We start from the raw sequence: 20,257 nt of genomic DNA on the forward strand, positions 1-20,257 counted from the left end.
ATTACTTGGGCAGGTCTTAGTATTGTCTATAGTGTAGATCTACAACTTGTGCTATATAAACCGGCTATGTACTGCCTAAAGAAATATATCATTTAGTCCCTGGCCCCTTTGTATGTTTTCTCTTTTCCTGGATAAGCTGGAAAAAAGTCTGTGAGCCAGAAGGATTTCCCAGGTGATGCACTGGTCCAGGTCTCTACCTTCCTCAGGAGTCTCTTAGGTCATTCTCTCCATCATGTCATTTAATATGTGTACAATGAATGTAGTTATTATTTTAGAAGTATTGTGTAAATCCATTTTTCTCAGGGAGGCCAGTTCTAATGAGGGTGCACTGTGCTTCAGTTTTGCACTTGCATAATAAATCTGATATTCCTGGGATGAGTGTACAGTATATCTGGAGAATGAGTGTAGCACACTGAGGCCTCTCATTGCCCATCTTTTAGCTGCTGGTGCTACATCAGCTCAATGGTGGCAGGGACATATATGCAGATGTACCCAAGAAGACAGCAGGGGAAGCAGGCAGAAAGCGCTATGAATACCACCTTCTTGAAAAATGTACTTTGCTTGGTGTTATTCATACAAATGTGCTAGGGGAGTCACTCTCTTTTCACTGCAGCCTTGATTTTTATTACACCGAGACAATGTTGGGAAGAAAAATTTAGCCAAGACTTAGGCAATCAAAATGTATGAACTCAGATATCACTGATGATTATTCTGCCAAAGTTAAAAATGTTGATTTTCTTCTATGTTTGTATTGAAAAATCCTCCCTCACCTTTAAAACTTTTGTGCTCTTGCTCATATACGTATGTTCAAATGACTTGCGAGTCTCACTATGTAGGGTGGGAACATTTTATGTGGAGCCAAGTTAAGAACTCCTCCTTCCTAAGTTTATGTACTTATTCGGCTGCTTTCTTCAACTGTAACTGTACTGGCTCATAGTTATTCCAGATTTCTTTGGCTCCAGTATTGCATGTGATTCCTTTATGCTCACAGGATTTGGGGTATACATAAATGCAATACACAGATTATTCATGGCAGCCTTAGAAGCTCCACGGTGGCTGGGAGGAGGCCTCTACCTCTACCCTCAAAAATTAGAAGTGATTGGATGGGTTTTTTTCATGTATTATTGGCACTATTTAGCACCACTTTGGTAATTTTTCTGATGCTTTCAGTCTTCTTTTCAGGTATCTCAGTTCCTTATTAAGGCTACTGCTCTTCCATATAGCAGGCGCATTATTTCTCCTAAGCGTAAATAGGATCAACCTTCTAATTCCACTATTTTTTATGTCCATATCTCAGAGCCTTCTCCACAAGCAAATGGACAGAGCATCCATTTGTTTTTCAAAGTACAACTGTAAGACAGCTTTTACTCAAGCAATCAGATTTCCATGTTATACATTATTAATGACTATTATTCATTGCATTAAGGTGATACATAGAAATGCCACCTGACAGTAGTATTCCGTCTTGCCACATCCCATGTAATCAGCAAACGGTTCACACAGCTTTTGGTCTGCATCTAAAAAGATGTCGCAGGGAGAATATATCATATACATTTTAAACACAGATAACCAAAGGCTGAAATGAATCCAAAACACTGTGACCCTTCTCTAAGAAAAAGAGGGATTAAATTTCTATCATTACTGAAGGAACTTTCTTTGCTGTAAAACTCAGCTCAGGTTCCAAAGGGTGTAGGTACAAGACAGAGATATTTCTTCATTGTTGATTTTTTTAACCATCTGCCTCCCCAGCCCTGGAGGCTGTTCACCTGTGGTCAATAGAAACACAGAGCAGAAATACAGAACTGTAGAAGCATAGTAGAAACAGAGAATCTAAATATGATTTTCTTTTCTCCTGAAGTGACTCTTCATGTTCCAGAGATATTGGAGAAATATCTTTATTTTTGAAAAGTAGGTGAAATGGTGTGTGTGAAATGTTCTTCATAAAAACAAATTCAGTGAAGCTAACCTAGTTTTTGAAAGGGAATTTATTACACACTGAAGAATGACATCCTTTTAAATACATAGAAAGAAGCAGCATAGATATAGCAGTGTATACAGCAAATCTTGTCCCATTCACTTAGCTGTGTTGTGGATGCATCACCTTCTGGTAATATAGCATAAGACAGTCTCTGTGCTTGTGCAGTTTTTGCTTCTCCTTTGACAAACACTGTTATGACAGGATTTTTTGTAGTGTGAACTGTTGTCCCAGAAAAAGTACTAGAAAATCCTTTAAATGGTAAACGCCATCTGCCTTGGTCAGATTCCTCAGCTGACCGATGGATCTGTAACCCATATTGTTGGCTGTTCTAAGTTGAAGTTTGTTATTTATTTATCAGCATTATAACATTAACCTGTTCTGTTCCAGACACTGCTGATATTCTGGTTTACAAGTGCATAACAAAGACTTTCTTCGGACTGAGAGATGTCCTAACATAAATTGCTGAAATGAAATTACAGCATTTCCACTAACTCCCAACTGCCGTGAAGGAGGCAGAACCCTGCTGTTCTCACTAACACAATTTTCTTGGTTCCTGAAAACAGCTTTTATCTGATACTAGCTGTGGTAGTAAAAATTCAAAGTCGGAAGTGGATCACAGCCAACTCTTCCACTTGTGCACAAGATAAGTATGCCATTAACCATGTCTCTTAAAGTTATTTATCTCGTGCAAGCAAATGAGTTCAAAGCCCTCCATTTACTGTTATATGATTGTAGATATCTCCCACCAGGTCTTTGCTGGCTAAAGCTGGACACTTGACAGGGACAGAAGTGGAGTTTGCAGTCCAATATGGCCCACGAATATGGGTTGTTTGTAAATTAATATATGTCAGCTAATAAAAACATATGCCCTCTTTCTTTTTTTTCTCTCACTGTCTAAGTATAGATGAAGCAGAATATTATCATCAGCCCTCTCCTTTACAGCTATGTATCCTGACATTGTGTTTTCCTCTGTTAACTTGAGATCTCAGAAAACAAGGTGGTCTAATATACATAATACTCACATTGGATTGGATTTATAGCATTTCATGGGCAAGTTTCTTCATCTCTGTATCTCTGTTTCTCCCATCATTTGACTCTTTCAGACTTTTTCCTCTTAGAGAACGTACAAGATACAGTACAAATATCAGCTCAACCATTAATGCTGTTTACTAATCATAACATCCTCCAGGAAGGGCTTCAATTTCTCCCCCCCCCACATAAACAGCCTCTGAACTCAGAGAACTTCACTAGGTTTTGTGGTTTTTTTTTATCAATTTCTTTCTTCATGCTTTTCCCTCCTGCCTCTGCTGAGATTTCCAGCTAGAATGCTCAGTGCTAGGCATCGCTTCTGCAATGTGTTGCATCGACTAGGGCTTCAGCAGTGAATGGAGTTACTGTGCAGTGGAGGGACAAGAAGTGTAGCCCATAGGTGCTTTTTGCATTGGTGACAGAGGTATGAGCTCACACATTATGACCATGCACTAATGATAGGCTGGGTGTTCACAGTCAGATGGTGCATAACAACTCACATTTACACAGTTCTATATTCAGCCCTACATCCTGAGCCTCAAAACACAGCCTGCTAAGTAGTCTTAAGAGGTTTCATATTTCAGAAAAAAAAAATACCGAACTATCCAAGTGCTAAGCTACCTGTTCTGCTCCCCAGACTGTTTCTATACCTCCAGAGCTGTTTCTAGGCAGGTAATATTAGTGCCATTAAAGCCTGATGCTCAAGGGTGCTTGCTACACCCCACTTAGCGTGAACAAATACTTCTTATGGCCTTGCAGGTAACTCCATGCCCTAAATCTTTCCATGTCTTGCTTCTACCTCAAACCAGCTTTGAACAGGCCTTTGGTGCTCTAGCTTACATGAACACAAAGGAAAATGTTCCACAGAAGATACCAGAAGTCCATAGAGAAAAACGTTCCCTGTAATTTCAGGTATTGAAAAGGAGACCCTTCCTTATTTGTCTACTAGCACACAGAGACCCAATAGCACAAAATTTTAAATAGTTTAATTCCCCAAATTTAAACCCACAAATAGTGCTTTACAAAAGGTTTTCAGAAGTGGTAGCTAACTTTACATGCCTCCAAATATAACATTCTATGAAAGACATTTTTTAGGGCACCCATTATTTGAAATTTAGGCTCTTCTAATTTGGTTCAGATGGAGGCATTCAGAATTAATACACACTTATGAAGATGATAGTACATATTGCACAAGAGCAGATGTGTCAAAGGAAGCTATGTAACACATTTTTCAACTGCCAGCAAGAGTATGTTAATGACATGATTGTGTGCAACTACAGTGTTTTAACTTAGCTGCTCAGTGATTTTGCCTGTAACATGCTAGGTACGACCATGATAATGTGTAAGCAAGAAAAATGCTTGAAATAACAACAGCAACAGCAACAATAATAATATCACTTTACGTATCTTTACTCTAAATGTTAGAAAAAGATAAGGAAGAATTACAATCACATACACACAAAAAAGATCTAGAATGTTTTATCATACAAATCAACACAAGATAAAATGAAAAGGTCAAATGCATGAGGATGAAATAGCGTGCACAGAAAGCTTGCAAACTATTTCCTAGTCTCCAGACTTGAAAATGGCAGAGAAGAACATGTGGCAATTATAGAACCATTTTTATTGCTTTAAAACAACACAGTTTAATTGGTTTGATATAAACATTGTAGCATATCTCAACTATGAGCAAAGCGGTGTACTCAATCATGTTACTTTTAATGGAAATAGTCTTGAAAATAGGTTGCGCAAAGAACATTTGTCATAACTGCTGGCCTAGCAAGTCATGCAAGCACAACTAGATAAATAAGGTAATGTGTCCTGCCACTTGTAACTTAATCCTCCAGTATATTTCATTAGAAGGGTCTTAATTTTCATCTGAATGTCTCTGTCTTAATGAGAATGAGACTCATGTTTGGCTGGAGCCCAGATCAATTTCATGCAATAACAACAGTAACCATCTCAAACTTATCCTTTCCAGTAATTGAACTATATAATATGTTAAAAAAAGAAACATATAAACAAGCGAACAAGTTAACAGTCTCTATCAAACTGTACTTTGAAAGTTTTGTTCCAGGAGTCTTGAAAACGTGATCAGTGAAGAAATACGGCTTTTGTGGTAGTGGCTGTTGCATACACAAAATGTTGGAAGAGATTAGTAAAATAGGTTTTGCATTTTTCATGCTGTTTCCAGAGGAGATGTGCTGAAAGCCATAAAGATATGCTTCTTTCTCCAACTAATTTATTTCACATATACAATAATTTGCGGGCAATAAATCTAGGATGGATTTCCATGGTAAGGCATTGGTGTGGCAAACAGAATGGATAATAACTTTATCCATAATGTGGTTGCGGTATTTTTATAATCAGTTTTGTAATGTGATATCACTGGAGAGTATCATCAACCAGTGTTCAATATTAAACAAAGTTTTCCAAAGGAACACATGCTTTATACTAATTCATGTCATCAGAGATCCATCTTATGGTGTAAGAGACTCATCTTGTGTGCACATGGCTTTCAAGGAGATGATAGCACAGAGACATTTACTTTTACAGTTCTATAGCTGGGCACTCCAGATGGAACATTTTACCATAGCAGGATATTTTACCAAGAGGAAAATAATTCCTTCACCAGCCAGAGTTCTCTTGACTTAGGAAAACAAAACTTGTGGAAGGGTGGGAACTTCTGAGCTCTTTAATGAGAAATAATGACTTTAAAATAACAATTGCAGCAGAGAATATTCACAAAATATTAGTTTATTTCTTCCACCTGTTGGTTTCTATGTTTAGCATCTTATAAAAAGCAAAATATTTAATTTGATGAAGTAATTTCCTTAGAAATATCTATTAAAGAAGGAAACATGTTGAAATCCAGTCATTTAAACAATCTAGAGTTTAATATTTGTTAAAAATAATTTACAGCTCAAATCTGTATATAATGGATTACTTAATCATGAAACTTTGAGTCTCTAGAAATCATGGTCCTACATCCGTCCGAGTTTGTCATCAAGCTTAAGTTTAGGCATAGACTGCCATTTTTCAAGTGTTTTCAGCTGTCAAGAAAAGGAGGTTCAAGCAACACAGCATCTGATACCTGTTTCCCTAGATTCTTATTTTTCTCAGAGGTCCTTCCTTAAAGTTTGAAGTGCGTTAAAGAAAAAAATTGGCTCTCCCTGATTCTGGATTGTGCTGGCTGTCCTACTCATAACAAAATTTCAACACACATGGGCACAGATCCAGCAAAGCATGTGCATCATTTGAAACCTATGAATAACTCCAGTTAAAGCTGCCAAATATGGTAGGATGAACAGAGAAACCACTGAATTTCAGAGCAAAAATACAGGATGAAACCGTATCCTCAAACACAAGACTGCAAATTTTAGAAGGGTATTCACTCAGCACTTGTCAAGAAGGATGTTGCTTTTCAGTTTATTCTCATAAATCATTATGGTATCTGAAATTCATTGAACAATTCATGAGAAATATATTTGCATTTGATTTTCCTTTTCTTAAGTTTCTGCTTGTTGCGACTTTTAACTGCTGTGGGAGACTGGACTGAATTGTATATGTAAAGCTTTCTACTTTGGCAAAATCATTAGACTTGCATAACCAAGCATTGGGTAGAGAGTGGAAATATTTTTAAAGGTCAAATCATAAAACTGTAAACTCCAGAGGGAATTATCTCTAGGGAGTTATATCAAGTGCACCACTCCCTTGTATGAAAACTTAATTGATGTCACTTGGTTGAAATTATTATCTCTTGAGCTGAAAGTTGATATGACCTTATGTAAGATATCAGAGTAAAATACATTTTTCGGATCAGATTTTAAGCCCGGCTTGTAATATCACAATTGGTCATTGTAAAAATGATTATTATGTCACAAACAGAGGATTATGATGTCAGGTGGAGAATAAGTGCAGAAGCAGATAAATTCTTAAGAAACAACAGTGATTCTGTTTTAAAGCACTATCTTCAGAAAGAAAGAATGAGAGAAAAGAAGTGCAGGGAAATACACGGCACAGCAGAGCGCTTGTTTCCAAATAAGATATTTCATAAAGTTTTCCATAAGGTGACAGCTGCTTTTTCAAGCACCACATTCTGTTCTCCCTTACATCAGTGTGAATCCAGAGGAATTGCATTTGAATTGTTGTTGCTTGGGATTGACATCAGGGTAACTGAGAGTAAAATTTGGCTTTAATACTTTTTCTCAGAAATAGAACCCATTTATTCCCTTCAAAATAGAGAAGGGGGAATTACCACACATCATATGACGTCATGTATCGTTCAACACTTTGGAAGAAAAATGGAGAGCGAGATTTGTTTCAAGTCTGGGGTGCTGGTTTTTTCCTCTTCTTCTCCTTCCAATTTTCACAATTTATTGTGAAACCCCCCTCTGCTGAAGCACGATATAGACCTTTTGGGCACAAGGGAGCTCTCCAAACAGTTGGTTTTGCCATCATAATAAACCCTTTAAGGACACTAATTCTAGGCTTCAGCACACTGTTCCCTGTCGTTAGCAACATCACGCAAGGAGTTTCAAGCTCTTTAACAGCTAAAAGGGACTGTTTAGAACAAAATTGTCATTGGTAAACTTAGGTCTGAGGTGGAACACTGCTTCAAATGGGTAAAGACTGGGCTTGCGTGCCTCAGCTTTCTCAATTTCATGTAAAGTCACCTTCCTGAAGTCACCCTGTTTTCCGTAACTTTGTCCCATGGCGGGGGGGGGGGGGGGGAGGGGGAGATTTCAGCCAACTAAAAGCAAATGACAAGTAGCTTCAGAACCTAAGTACTCACACACCAACCTGCTGTCTTCATTTGTATTCAACAGATGCCTCGTTTTTTCCCCCTCACTGCCTAGTCTCTGCTGATCAGTATAAACAATGGAATTTTTGTCTTTATGAACATATTCTTGTTCTGTTTCACTTGAAGGTAGAGACAAACATGAAAAAAAAGAAGAAAAAAAAAAGAAAGAAGAAAAGCAACCTTCATAGACATATATTCATAGTTTATAATATTGTTATGTAAAGCTTTAAGAAATACCCTGGAATTTGGCTGAGACATTCATGAAACCAGTACACGATGCATATAAGCTTTAAACAGAAAGAAACAACAACAACAAAAAAGAAAACCTGAGGGAACCATCTGTGAGATATTGTGAAATGCCAGGGAAAATGAAGATGGCTAATTATGCTAATTTTGTGTTATACTATCCATATACAACGTGTATTGTCTCTATGTGTGTATATATAGAGATAGATACACAGTGTGCATGTATGAGTCCAGTCTTTTTCCATTACTATTTTTATATGACATAAAATATGCTTTAATTACACTATTTTGCATGTACAGAATACCTGGCTTATTAGTATATGAAATTTTTCCTTCCTAGTCTGATCACAAGTCACTAAGGTGTTGCTAAGTAGCTAGTTCTCATCCAGAATTAAGAATTTCTATTGTCATGGGAAATATTTACTGGCAGTACCAGCATCTTTGTCTTTCCTTCTCAGGTACAGGGAACCGGGCAGGCTCTGTGATAGCAGAAAGATGTTATACAGTGTCAGCAGATCTGCATTATCATATGATCTCCAACAGGGTGTCAGGCTGCCGTGATGCAGTGCTCCTCCCCACATCTGGCCATATGTTTCCTTTACCACTTTTACCACCTTTACCACCTTTACCACCGCCGTTAGTCCTCAGTCACCTGGTGTGCTGCTCCAGGGAGCTCTAAACACTGAAACTGCAGCTTCATACCCTGCTTGGAGAGAAAAGAGGGAAGATGGACTGCAACTGTTCAGACTTAGGTTTGACTGCACTTTCACCAAGCTGAAGTGCTGGTGGAAAAAACTCCTTATAGAGTCAGGGATGTGTGTTCTATTACCTGATGCTCTTTGTAGTTATGCTCTCTGTATGCATGTACAAATGTCAAAGTAGCAAAGTATTTGAAGTATTTGTAGAATGCCTGAGAGACAGAAAACAAGTTGGGTTTTCAGTTATTTTCCTAGAGAATTGCTCTAATGGTGTATGTGTGTGCACGTGTTCAAGCTACGTTTGAATTTCCACAGACAAGATTTATGTGACCGACTGGTTTAGCTCCATCCTAACTTTGTTTCAGATTTCAACACTTCAGGAGACAGAAGGAATCTTTCTTTCCTGTGTCTATATTTACCTGCCTAAAATATCACGAACTCTGATGTCGGAGAAACAAATAGGAAAATAATGTAGTGGAAAGCTTTTCTGAAATAGTTACAAATTCAGTCCAGAGAAGGGATAAAGTTCCCCTCCCCTGCTGAAATCCCTATTCACTGGGGATTCAGAGAGGGAAAGAGAGAGTTAGTTAATGCTTTCTTAGAGCTTGTTTTTCTTTGAATTCCCCCCCTCCTCTTCTAGGACACACTTATACATATTGCTGACTCTAAAAGCATTCATAAAGGTCAGATTATTGAAAGTTCAACTAAGTTTTCCTAAGCTATCACAGTTTACCTACCATTCCTGGTTTCCACAGCCTGTCTGGGTAGTGATTAAATAGCTATCAGTTTTGGCATCAGAAGCCATAAACTGACTCTTTAGCCCCTACATTTTGTGTGATGTTGTTTGATCTTCCAAAGACGATTTGCACCCACACACTCTGTTCAACAGAATCAGATGTGTAATTTGTCTGTGAAAGAAACATCCTCATTAAAAAGTTTTTCAGTCTAGAAAGTCAAATAGGGCAGATGTATGAAGATGACAGCTGGTGGTTACGGTTTTGTTGGTCTCACATCTTTGTCATATACTAATGAACCACTCAGCACAAGAAGAAATTAAAAATAGAGGGAGAAGAAGAAAACTCCAGAAAAAAACAATGATCATAGCAGATGTTGCATACGCTTTCGGTTTGTGGTTTGCTGCAATTCACCTGGACTATTTAAAAGCCTGTGATGAATGGGTGGCACACAAGATAGTGTTGTGTCTTTCAAGTCTTTGACAGTTGGCAGTAAAGGTTACTAAGCAAAATTACACAGGGCCAAAGGGTTGGCCATGATGGATCCCAGATACAATAGAACTGGGGATTTTCTGTATACGGAGTGATAAGGAGGGACTTTTAGGGCTGACAGGAATGACTTGCATACTATGACAAATGAAGAGGTAAGGATGCGACTGTTGGCATAGTATGTGAGAAACGCAAGATCAATTTCTTGTCATGTTAACTTCTTAGTGTGAGGCCCTGAGCAAATCCCTTAGGATCAGGCCTTGAAAGGTATACAGGGGTCTAAAGATGCAAATCAGAACATAGGGGACTTTCAAAGACAAGTAGGAAATCCTGAAAACTATATTTTGATATTGATCTATATCTTACTTTTCTGAGTTGTAGCAGTTCCCTGGGTTTTATGCAGGAAAATATTTTATGTATCATCAGTTGTTCCAATTTTGAACAAATGTGGGTGATAAAAGCCAAAATTGGATTTGAACGCCAAAGTAACTGAATCTGTAATGCATTTGTGTGTAATACACCTTGCAAGCTGGCTCTTCAGCCAGCAGTGGGGAAAAGGACAGGACTGGTTCATTGTGTCTTTTCAGAGATCCACCAACCATTAAATCTGTTGGGTTAGAGGAGCAAGTAACTCTGGAGCCAGTTGTTTGGGAGGAGACCTTCCAGCTTGATTAGACTTCCCTTGACAAAGTTCAACACATCAGGCCTGGAATAGGATTTAAGGAGCCAAGAGTTTCATGGCTGGGCTGCTGTTGCTTTGTTTTCCGCTTTATAATGATTTTTCTTAAATTGGCTTTTCTCTGAAGAATTAGAACATCAAATATTTCTTTGCATTTCCCTCATCTCCTGTAAAAAAACATGTGTCCTTGCCAGGATTTCCTCAATGAAGGCCCAATAGCCAATAAACATAAGCAATCAGAGGGACGGAAGTCTCTGTACTTGAAAGTTAATAGACTTGGAAGTTTTGTTCAATTTGGATGAGTACCCCAGAGCTAATCCATTGGAAACAGAAGCTACTGACCCATACCAGAAGTTGGGGAAAATAAGCTTTTCGTAACTCTTATTAAAGTCACATGCCTGGCACTGAGCTATTAAGGTGGGTTTCTTACCATGGCTCTGGGTATCACAGTTGCCATACATTTGCATATGAGATGAACATCAGGCCGCAGAGGCCAAGGGAATAGAAAAGGTTTGTTTAGGTTTGAGGAGCAATCTGAAAATGCTGCTGTTCAGACAGGCATATAACCTGTCTACAGAACAGAACAGGATGCAAAGAATATTTTTGAAGAATTTGATGAGGTGTTTAATAGACCTGAAAGCATTGTGAATAAAACACATCATACTGATACAGATCCCATTATGCTGCCAAAAGTACAAGCATCACATATAGTACAGTCTCATTAGTCCTGAGAAATGAAGGAAAAGTTGATTGTGAAAAGATGGTAAGATGCAGTGTTATTGAGAGAACGCAGATACTAACTGGTGTGGTTAGCAACCCAATCACATGCAATAATAAGAAATGTTACGGTTTTATGTAGATTCAGGAGATTTGAATAAGGCTACCAAATGCAACATAGCCCAAGGGAGCGCTGGTGAAAGACATGTCTAGACTTCCAACAGCAAGAATATTTCCAGATCTAGATGCAAGCCCCTGATTTTGGCAACTCCAGCTTGATAAAATGTTAAACTCTACACCTTCAACTCCCTTTTCCCTGCTGCATTTTTAAGTAACTTTGCTCTGTGATTGCTTCAGAACTTAAAAAGTGCCACTCCACAGAATTTTAAATCCTTTAAAATCCAGGTGGAAGCAGCTATTTATAACCTCCTGAGCTAATGTGATAATCGTCAACACTGTAAAAATAATAGCGGATGTCTAGTTCAGCAGGTCAGGATATCAGAAGCATTTTTCTTCACCATGTAGGCCTTTTAGAGGTTTCTTTCTTTTTTGTTCTTCCATAAGAAAAAGAGAAGAACAACTGTGTCAGCATTTAGCTCTATGTCAAATAGATTCCAGGTTTAGATTCCTGTCTGATATAGGCAAAGGACTTGAACCTAGAGATAGAGCTTCATGACATGCTGCCTTCAGAAGTGAGGCCAACATCTGAAGTGCCTTTGCATTGCTGCTTTTCCCCAATGCCAGTTCACAACTCTTTCTACTCCATTGGCTGGTGTATGCACTGCATCTGTGTGAAAAACAACCCCTTTCATATACCCACAAGGATTATTTTTAAGCATTCTTTTTCACCGTGCTTCTAGTATGTCCCCACAAAAAGTTTGTTTTGTCCCAAATGAGAGAGTGGCGGTCCACAACATAAAAGCAAAATGAGGGAGATGAAGTCTGGATATTCTGAAATGGGATTTTGCTTCTGAAGTCAGTACGTTGTGAAATTGCATCCTGGGTCTCCCACACATCACATGACAAATGCACTTATAATTGGGCTCTAGACTGAGCCTCCTTTTGGGCCAATAATTATTCAGTTATTCTAAAGCGTGTTACAAGTATCATTATGTATACAACTGGAGCAATTTCAAAGGGACCCTTTGCAGAATTGTAAATATTCTGCTTATCAAGCAACTCATCTGCTATGGAAGAAAATAGCAGGGAGTTTATCCAAGTTAAGATTTCACATTTCCTACAGGAGTGTGTTCTCTAGGGAGGTTTTTTTCTCTGATTTTAACCAGAAATTGCACACTCAACCCAAGAAATCTTTCCCTCAAAAATTACTGGATTGGTACTGCATATCAGAAATGGATTCTGGTAATTCCTGCATAGTTGTGAGAAGGACCTGATCACATCAATATAAACAAGTAATGACTCATCTAAAACACAGGAAACGATTCTGAAAACATAAGTACATTTTTAAAGCACACTAAAGACTTTCTTAGAGCAGTTAAGCTTTCAAGAGCTTCTAAGTATAAAAATCACAGCAGCAGCAAGACGGTTTAAAGTAATCATGAGTCAAGTAATACTATTTCTGAGTAATGAGAAGCACCAAATGATGCCAACTTGTAAGGGATTGAAAGAGTAATTCTGCATGGATGGTCAACAGCAAAAGCCCAGACACGTCCAAGTATACCTTTTTGTAGGATCTATCAATGTAAAGTTGCTGCACATATTGAAAGGTGGTATTAAAAACTCCAGATCATAATGCCACACAGCATGAGACCAGAAATGTTAAACAGAGCCCACAAGTGCCTATCTGTGTTTTGAGACATAAAACACTATATAGAATGTCATATAAATGCCATTACAGAAAATAAAAATACAATCTGCAACAAATAGGGGAAATGATGCAGAAGAACTGTTACTCCTTTTGAACTTGCTGAGCAATAATGGAAGAATTAATTAAGCTAATAACTGCAGTCTTCTTTTCTTCAGAGGAGTAGGGTATTATTTGAAGAACTGAGGAAAGTTTGGATTTTACTTTTCCCTTCTCTCTGAACTCAGCTGCTAGATCACTTTCAAAAGACCAAAGAAAAAAGGTGAATAGATTGTCATTTGAAAGTGAGTTGTTGCCCACCCTAAATTCCCAGAGTTGACGTTTCTGGCACTTGCTGTAGGAGCGTTGGCCAAATCATTCCTTCTAAGCAGAGCCCAGTTTCGCCTTGGCAGAAGCAACATATGGCAATGGGTGTCTTTGAGATATAAAGCCTCTTCAAGCACCACTGAAGTGCTGCCATTGCCCCTCTCCTTATAAGGGGGTGTAGCATATGCTATACTGACTAGCTGATTAGCACTACTTAGCGCTAAATAGCAGGAGGACGACCCACAGGATGAGTTTTTACCCTTCTCTGTGTCTTTGGACTGGCACATCCCACAGAACAAGGCAAAATGTGAGTGGTCTCTCACATGAAGGATGCAAAAAGTATCTCTCATCTCTCCTAAAATGATGCTGTATTTCATCTCTCAGATGCGATCTTGGATAAGTTAGTACTCGTTGTACCTAATCCATCTGTTTTCTGGGCAAAATATATATTGACTGGGGACCGTGATTTGTTTATTTGGTTGCTGTAAAATAGTCTGGAGTGTTACACATTCATTCCACATGAGAAAGACAGAATTTTAGCTCTGCACTCTTTTTTTCCTTATAAGAAAAAAAAAGTAGTTGTGCCTTCTTTATGCAACTAGAAGTAAATTGAGTGTAACAACATCATTGTAAAATGATGTGCTTTATAAAGTCCTGAATATGGTGAATCTTTTGTGTTTTGTTTCTAATTGTTTGCTCAACACAAAAGGATAATTCATTAGGCCAATTCTCCAAATAATCTCAAAGTGACATGAATTCCTTTGCAGAGTGAATGTCTGTAGCAAGTAATCCATGGAAAACAGACAGGCGTCTCTTGTCATTTTGGAGCTCTAATCCACTGCCTGGAGCATGAAAATGCTCAGGATAACAAGTGTGGGAATGACCAAAAGCAACATTATTTTTGGATTTTATTTTCTTAACAATGCTGCTGATCAATAGAATTGCTGAATCTGGCAGATACAATGCCACAGAATTAATGAATTAAGCTCAGGAAGCAGAAGAATTTGTTAAAGAGGAGAGAGGAAAAGCCCCTTCTTTTCCACTGGTGTGTGAATATTAAGCAATGAAAGCAGCAATGACAGAATTTTAGCCCTTGCTTTACCATAGCACCTAGTCTTGTTCTGCATGAGTCTTTACTTTTTAATTAGAACCATACTGACACCCGCATTTTCACTTATGAACTTCAGTTGCAAAGTTAAGACTGTTTCTTAGATGCTGGTTTAGTAGCTAGGTCTGAACACAGAAAAGAGGTGCTGTGTTCTGTAAAATAGAGAGTGTAGTGTGGTCACCATCGGTGGGACCAGATAACTGTTTTTTAACCAGCAGTAAATAATGGTGAAGGGAAGGAAGAGATCTCACTGAAACACTGTAGACTCTGTCACCATAAAGCACTCAGAGACTGTCTTTTCTAGAGAAGAATAGAACAAAATAAAGAGGGGTCATCACACTTCTTTGATGATGCCAATGTTTTGTAAAGGTCAATCGCCAGTGTTTCTGTCAATATTGTATAAGGAATGTAATACAGGGTAGATATCTGTCTAAGACATTACATTCCAAAATGCGCATTAAATTGATATTCAGCACAGCATGGAAAATTTAATAAACCATCACTCCCTAGAAGGGGGTTGTTCAAATGTGTGGGAGGGGAGAACTTAAGTTTGCTTATATGTTTGTATTTACAGCTCCTCACCATTTGGAAGACCTGTGGGGATTTTGTATGTCCTTTTGTTTAAACAAACAAACAAAAATCATTACCTAGTTTCACTGCATAAAAATATAAGATTATAATAATCACACAGTGCTAGAAACTGCAAGGTTTGGAAGGTTTTTAACTTATAAGAACACTTCAGAGAATACTGCAGTGTAATTTATAAGCCCCTCTAGACCTGTACATGTTTTGAACTGATTGTTGAAGTGGGCTTTACTGGGAATGTCTTTTGCTGGATTGGAGTAGCGCAGGAGGTGGGGAGGGCGGGAGCGTTAGAGCAGCCTTCCCTAACAAGGCTTTAAAAGCTTCAGTGGTGAAGTTCTGCTGGTGGAAGACTTTGTTACTTGTTTCTGAGCGGGAGCAGCCCGAAGAGGATTACGTTATGGGCAGGAGATGTTATTTACGTGGGTAGCAGCGTGGTGGGTTGTGTTGTGCTGTTGTGGTTTTTAAAGGGGGACGTGCATCTTTTAATTAGAACCGTAAAATGAAATTACAAAAAAAAAACCGCCCCCCCCCCCCCGAACCAACAAACAGACCCAAACCCAACAACCTGGACAACGACATCAAATAGCTCGTGAAATTGATAGCTCCGTGCCTTTCCCAAGCTCGGTGGAGGTTTCTGTTCCCTCCTCTCATCTCTGCCGCGATGTGTTTCTTTTTTTTTTTTTTTTCTTTTTTTTTTCCTTTTTGCATGTGTGCTGTGACAGCAGGGGAAGGGAGGGGGTGCCGGGGGGGGGGGGGGGGCTCGCCGAGCTTTCTTCCCTGCTCTCCCATTGTCAGCCGCTCTCGGGAGCGCGGGGGAGAACCGGTGTCCCCCGTGCCTCCATGTGCGCGGGGAGCGCGGGGCTGCCGCCGCGCCGCGCCCGCCCCTGCCGCCCGGGACCCGCCCGCCGCGCGGGGAGCGGGGCGCCGGCCAGCCCCGGCCCGGCCCCTGCCCCTTCCCCTGCCCCGGCCCCGGCCCCTGCCCCCGGCCCGCGCCGCCGCCCGCCCGCCGCCGCCGCCTCCCGCATCATGCCGCCCCCCCGCCCGCCCGCCACTCGCGCCCGGGGGCTGCCTCCCTTTCCGGCCCGCGGCGTGTGCGTGAGAGGGGCTTGAAGTTGCCCCGGCAGCGGCGGCGAGGCGGGGGGGGGGCGAGCCGGGGCGGCTGGCGGCGGCTGGCGGCGGCGGCGGGGCGCGGCGGGGCGCGGCGGGGCGCGGAGCCCACCCCCATCACCTGTTACCTCCGCTCCCCAGGTTGCCTGAAGTTCCCCGGCGGCGCCCGGCAGGACGGGGAGCGCCGCGGCTCCGGCTCGCAGGGACCCTACAGTGGCTGCCGCAGCATGGGCTGGCTCAGGGGGATTGCCTTGCTTTCCTTGGGAGTATTACTAGCAGGAAGAGTGAACTGCCAGCATGTGAAGAATAACGTGCCGAGGCTCAAATTATCCTACAAAGGTAAGTCTGTTGTTCTCTCTTATTCTCCGTTTTCCTCCAAAGCTCTCCTCCTCGCCCCGCCGCTCCCCCCCGCTCCCCCCCGTCCTCCCGGGCTTTCCTTATCGTCCGTCCAGCGGGGGAAATTGGCATTAGGAGAAATCGCTGGAAAGACACTTAACGAGCCGCTCCGGGCTACGGTCGGTACCACGCAGTTTAAACGCAGACAAAGAAGAGTTAGTTGCGTTTGCAGACGAGGACTCCGGATCGTGCTGAGCCGTGGAAGAGGATTTTTTTTTTTTTTTTTTCTTCAGTCTGGTGCTATTTCACCGGACTTTAAAACGATGAGACGTGCTTGGCCACCCAGCGAATCTCTCCCGGGCTGGGCATGCGGCGCAGCCACGGTACCAGACCCGTTTCAAACGGCATGGCATAGACGAAGATTTATATTTTCTTTTTTTTTAGGCACGAAGTGGTTAATTTTCAAGTCATGAATATTCAGTTCGTACAAATCTGACAATCAGATGCCTAACATAAGCAGTAGATGGTGGCTTTGCCAAGGAACTATAAACTGAAAGGAACAGATCAGTCCAGAAAAGGAGGAAAAAGGCTGTTATGCACTAGAAAATACTGCCCGTGGATGTTTAATGCAGTGCAGTTTATGTGAACTGGCGTTGTTTTTGACATAGTCTGATGTAGTTCATTAGAGATCACAGGGAAGGTGTAACTGAAGAAAGAGAGCCGTGAGATTACGTTTACGTTTGAAATTGTGTAATGCCACTCACGCTGCAATTGTCAGCAATTAACTTTTGTATAATACTGCCGGTACTAAAGGAAGACTCTGAAGTAGGCAGAGTCTTTTCTTTATCAGCATAGTTCCTCTCTGAGTACATTTTCAGAAGAATTCACCGAATCTAGAGAAGGTGCAACTGGGAAAGAAGTTTGAAATGTAGGAGCTCTGGAGTGTATTCTTAGAAGGGAGATCCATACATCTATGTGTATACACATGTCTCTCTGAAGAGCTGCCTTCTCGTAATTCTCAGGTTATTAAAGGTTGAGGGAAGGAGCAGCAGCTGCGGTTCTGAAAGAAGGGAGGAAAAGTAACACACTGCTTCTACAGTGGGGAAAAAAGAGAACATGCATGTGCATGCCTGGTCATAGATGTCAATCTCAGTTTACAGTATAGTGTCAATACATCTCTTGCCAGTAGAAATATGTTTTCCAATTTTCTTCATCTTTCTCGTGCTGCAAATGAGAGGGGGAAGAGTCCTCTCTGATACAAGGCAGATGTCATTTTCGCACTCCAGATGAAAAACAAAAATTAAACACCTGCAAAACTTGGATGCACTGTATGAAATAAATGCGTGTGCAGGGTTATTAAAGAACACATATATGCATATATGTGTGTGTTTAAACTTGAAAAGATATGTGTGAAAAGAACAGTTTAAGGGGTTCAGAATCTGTTCATTTGGTTTTCATAAGAAAAGCCACTTGTATGTAACACAAAATTGATTATTTTGAATAATGGAGCCTGAAGAAAGCTTCTATCTTAACTACATGTTATATGTCAAAAAACTCATTAAAAACCTCTTAATTGCTTCCAAACTTTTACAAACATACTGAAACTCAGATTAGTATATAGAAGCATAAATGCTATAAAAATATCCTGTAGAGGGGTTTAATGGCTAATTAATGATTGTTTATTTTTTTTCACCCTTTTAAAGTTTATTGATGACTCAAGTCTGCTACCCCTGCTCATACTGACTAAATTCACAGAAACTAATTTCAAAGGATGGCCATATCTGACTGATAGTAATTTTCTTTTTTTCTTTTTTTTTTTGGTTGTTTTCTTTTTTTCACCCCACTGGTACTGTATTCCTATACAGTTTAGCAACATTTTGCTACTCTGCTGATTGGTTGTTTTCCAGTTCTGCTCTTGCTGGGAGCAAGGGTCTCACATTTTCATTTTTTAAATACATCAGACATCAAATTTTAATATACAGTGAATCCTACATGAGCAAAACAGGAAACTGAAAGGAACATTGAAACTGTTTTTATAATTGGCTGATCCTTGTAAAAAGAAAATGAGTTCAAATGCTAGGCAACCCTATTTCCTATCTAGTGAAGAAAGTAAATGCATAGTTGATTCAAAGCAAGTTGAAGTCTGAAGACCTACAGGAATTCACACTCTGGCCTTTGATTCATAAGCATACTTAATCACATATTTGACTTAAAACATGTGTAACCCTAAAAATAAGATCAGACTACTCATGTGCTTGATGTTAAGTACCAGTGTAAATGCTTGGCCAGGTCAAGAGGAGCGTGTTGCCTGTGCTGCTGCATTGATCCCTAGGTATGGGGATGTCATTATTAGTCAGGGAAAACTAAGCCTTATCAGGTGGTGCCTTTCCAGACAAATTTTGCTTCCAGCACAGTATTCTATGCACAGATCAATGTTAACACCTTGCGTAGGAACAGCTTTAAGACCTGTAGGTATTGAAAATATGTCTTTTAGGCACTGACTGAATACCTTACATGCTAATATGTGTCTCTCACCGTATACCTCACTGCTGTATGATTCACCTCTGTTCAAACTGCTTGCAAGTGCTAGGAAAAGAAGCTACCCAGTTGCTTACCCATTCTGCCGCTCCATGAAGAGCTGTGGTTGAGTAAAATAAACTTATGATATTGCAAATAAATATGCAGGGTGAAAAGAATGACCCAAGTGACTTCTTTTTTCAGTGACTGTCGTTGTGCTTTCTGTTAACATTCATGCTTGTTTTTTTGCCTAAACAAATAGCTTGGAGCTAATTGTCAGTGCTTTATTTCAAAAGAAAAGCAAGGATGTATTTTAACTTCTTGTTTTTCTCAACTAATTAGGTGTCAAACACGGTTAAAAAGCTTAGGCGTTTTCTTTAAAAGTTAGCGAAATGAGTCATGAAGGGTTAAATCCCTGCCAACCTTGATTTCCTATGGTCACTTGTTTTCAAAGGTCCAGTATTAGCTCTGCCATTTCCCAGGTTGCTGGACAGAAGTTTCGGTGAACTGCTATTCTTGCTTCCTCTTAACTTCTTGTCACTCAGTCTGGCAGAAGATTAGAAGCATCCTACGGGGCATGTTACGGATAGGAAGAGGAAAAGAAAGTGTATAAATGCATATATTAAGGCCACATCTGCGGGCTGAAAACGTTCTTTCTGTTTATTGTAAAACAGAGTTCTGGTTATTTGGTTTATATCACCTTGATTTTGGTGGCATATTAAAGGAAGGAAATCTGAGGAGAGCACTAGGGAAATCCTTGTCCAGCTGAAATCTATGGTGAAACTCCTGTTCAGTAGCATCAGAGTTTTGCTCCGTGCATTTTAAAGTTTCCAAGCATTTTCATCTTAGTGCATGGATTGGAAAGGTTTTGCACAGACGATATTTATCTTCTTATTTCAGTCAAAAGGAATTAATATGATTAAAGGCCTGATCCAAAGTTCATTGAAGTCAGTAAGTTCTGGATCATAGCCTAAATGTGGTAAAACCAGCTATAAATCTGAAAGCTCAGTTGAGACTGTCAACCTCTGAGCTCCTCTTTTTGTGTCCTTCAAAGACTTTGTGTCCCTTTTGTAAAGTAACAAGAAATGTCATTGTTGAT

At 40.0% G+C, this 20,257-nt stretch overlaps 1 protein-coding gene and 1 long non-coding RNA gene across 6 annotated transcripts in view; one reads left to right on the forward strand and one right to left on the reverse strand.

Annotated features, from left to right (window-relative positions):
* Positions 1-20,257, forward strand: part of SEMA3A (semaphorin 3A) — a 332,422-nt gene that overhangs the window by 146,039 nt on the left and 166,126 nt on the right. For 2 of the 5 annotated variants that reach the window (XM_069801685.1, XM_069801683.1), the window contains exon 3: positions 16,447-16,644. In XM_069801685.1, the coding sequence (XP_069657786.1) occupies positions 16,533-16,644 (112 nt within the window). In that variant the 5' untranslated portion in view covers positions 16,447-16,532. Of the gene's footprint in view, positions 1-15,531; positions 15,618-15,809; positions 15,829-16,341; positions 16,645-20,257 lie in introns of those variants that run through there. The other 3 variants (XM_069801681.1, XM_069801686.1, XM_069801682.1) reach the window with 3 other exon arrangements.
* LOC138688942 (uncharacterized) lies at positions 1,968-8,970 on the reverse strand. The gene is made up of 2 exons (XR_011327721.1): positions 8,887-8,970; positions 1,968-8,760 (listed from the first exon to the last, which is right to left on the reverse strand). It is a non-coding gene; the product is annotated as an uncharacterized lncRNA (long non-coding RNA).

Source organism: Haliaeetus albicilla, chromosome 14, assembly GCF_947461875.1.
Source record: "Haliaeetus albicilla chromosome 14, bHalAlb1.1, whole genome shotgun sequence".
In the NCBI taxonomy this organism is placed as follows: Eukaryota; Metazoa; Chordata; class Aves; order Accipitriformes; family Accipitridae; genus Haliaeetus; species Haliaeetus albicilla.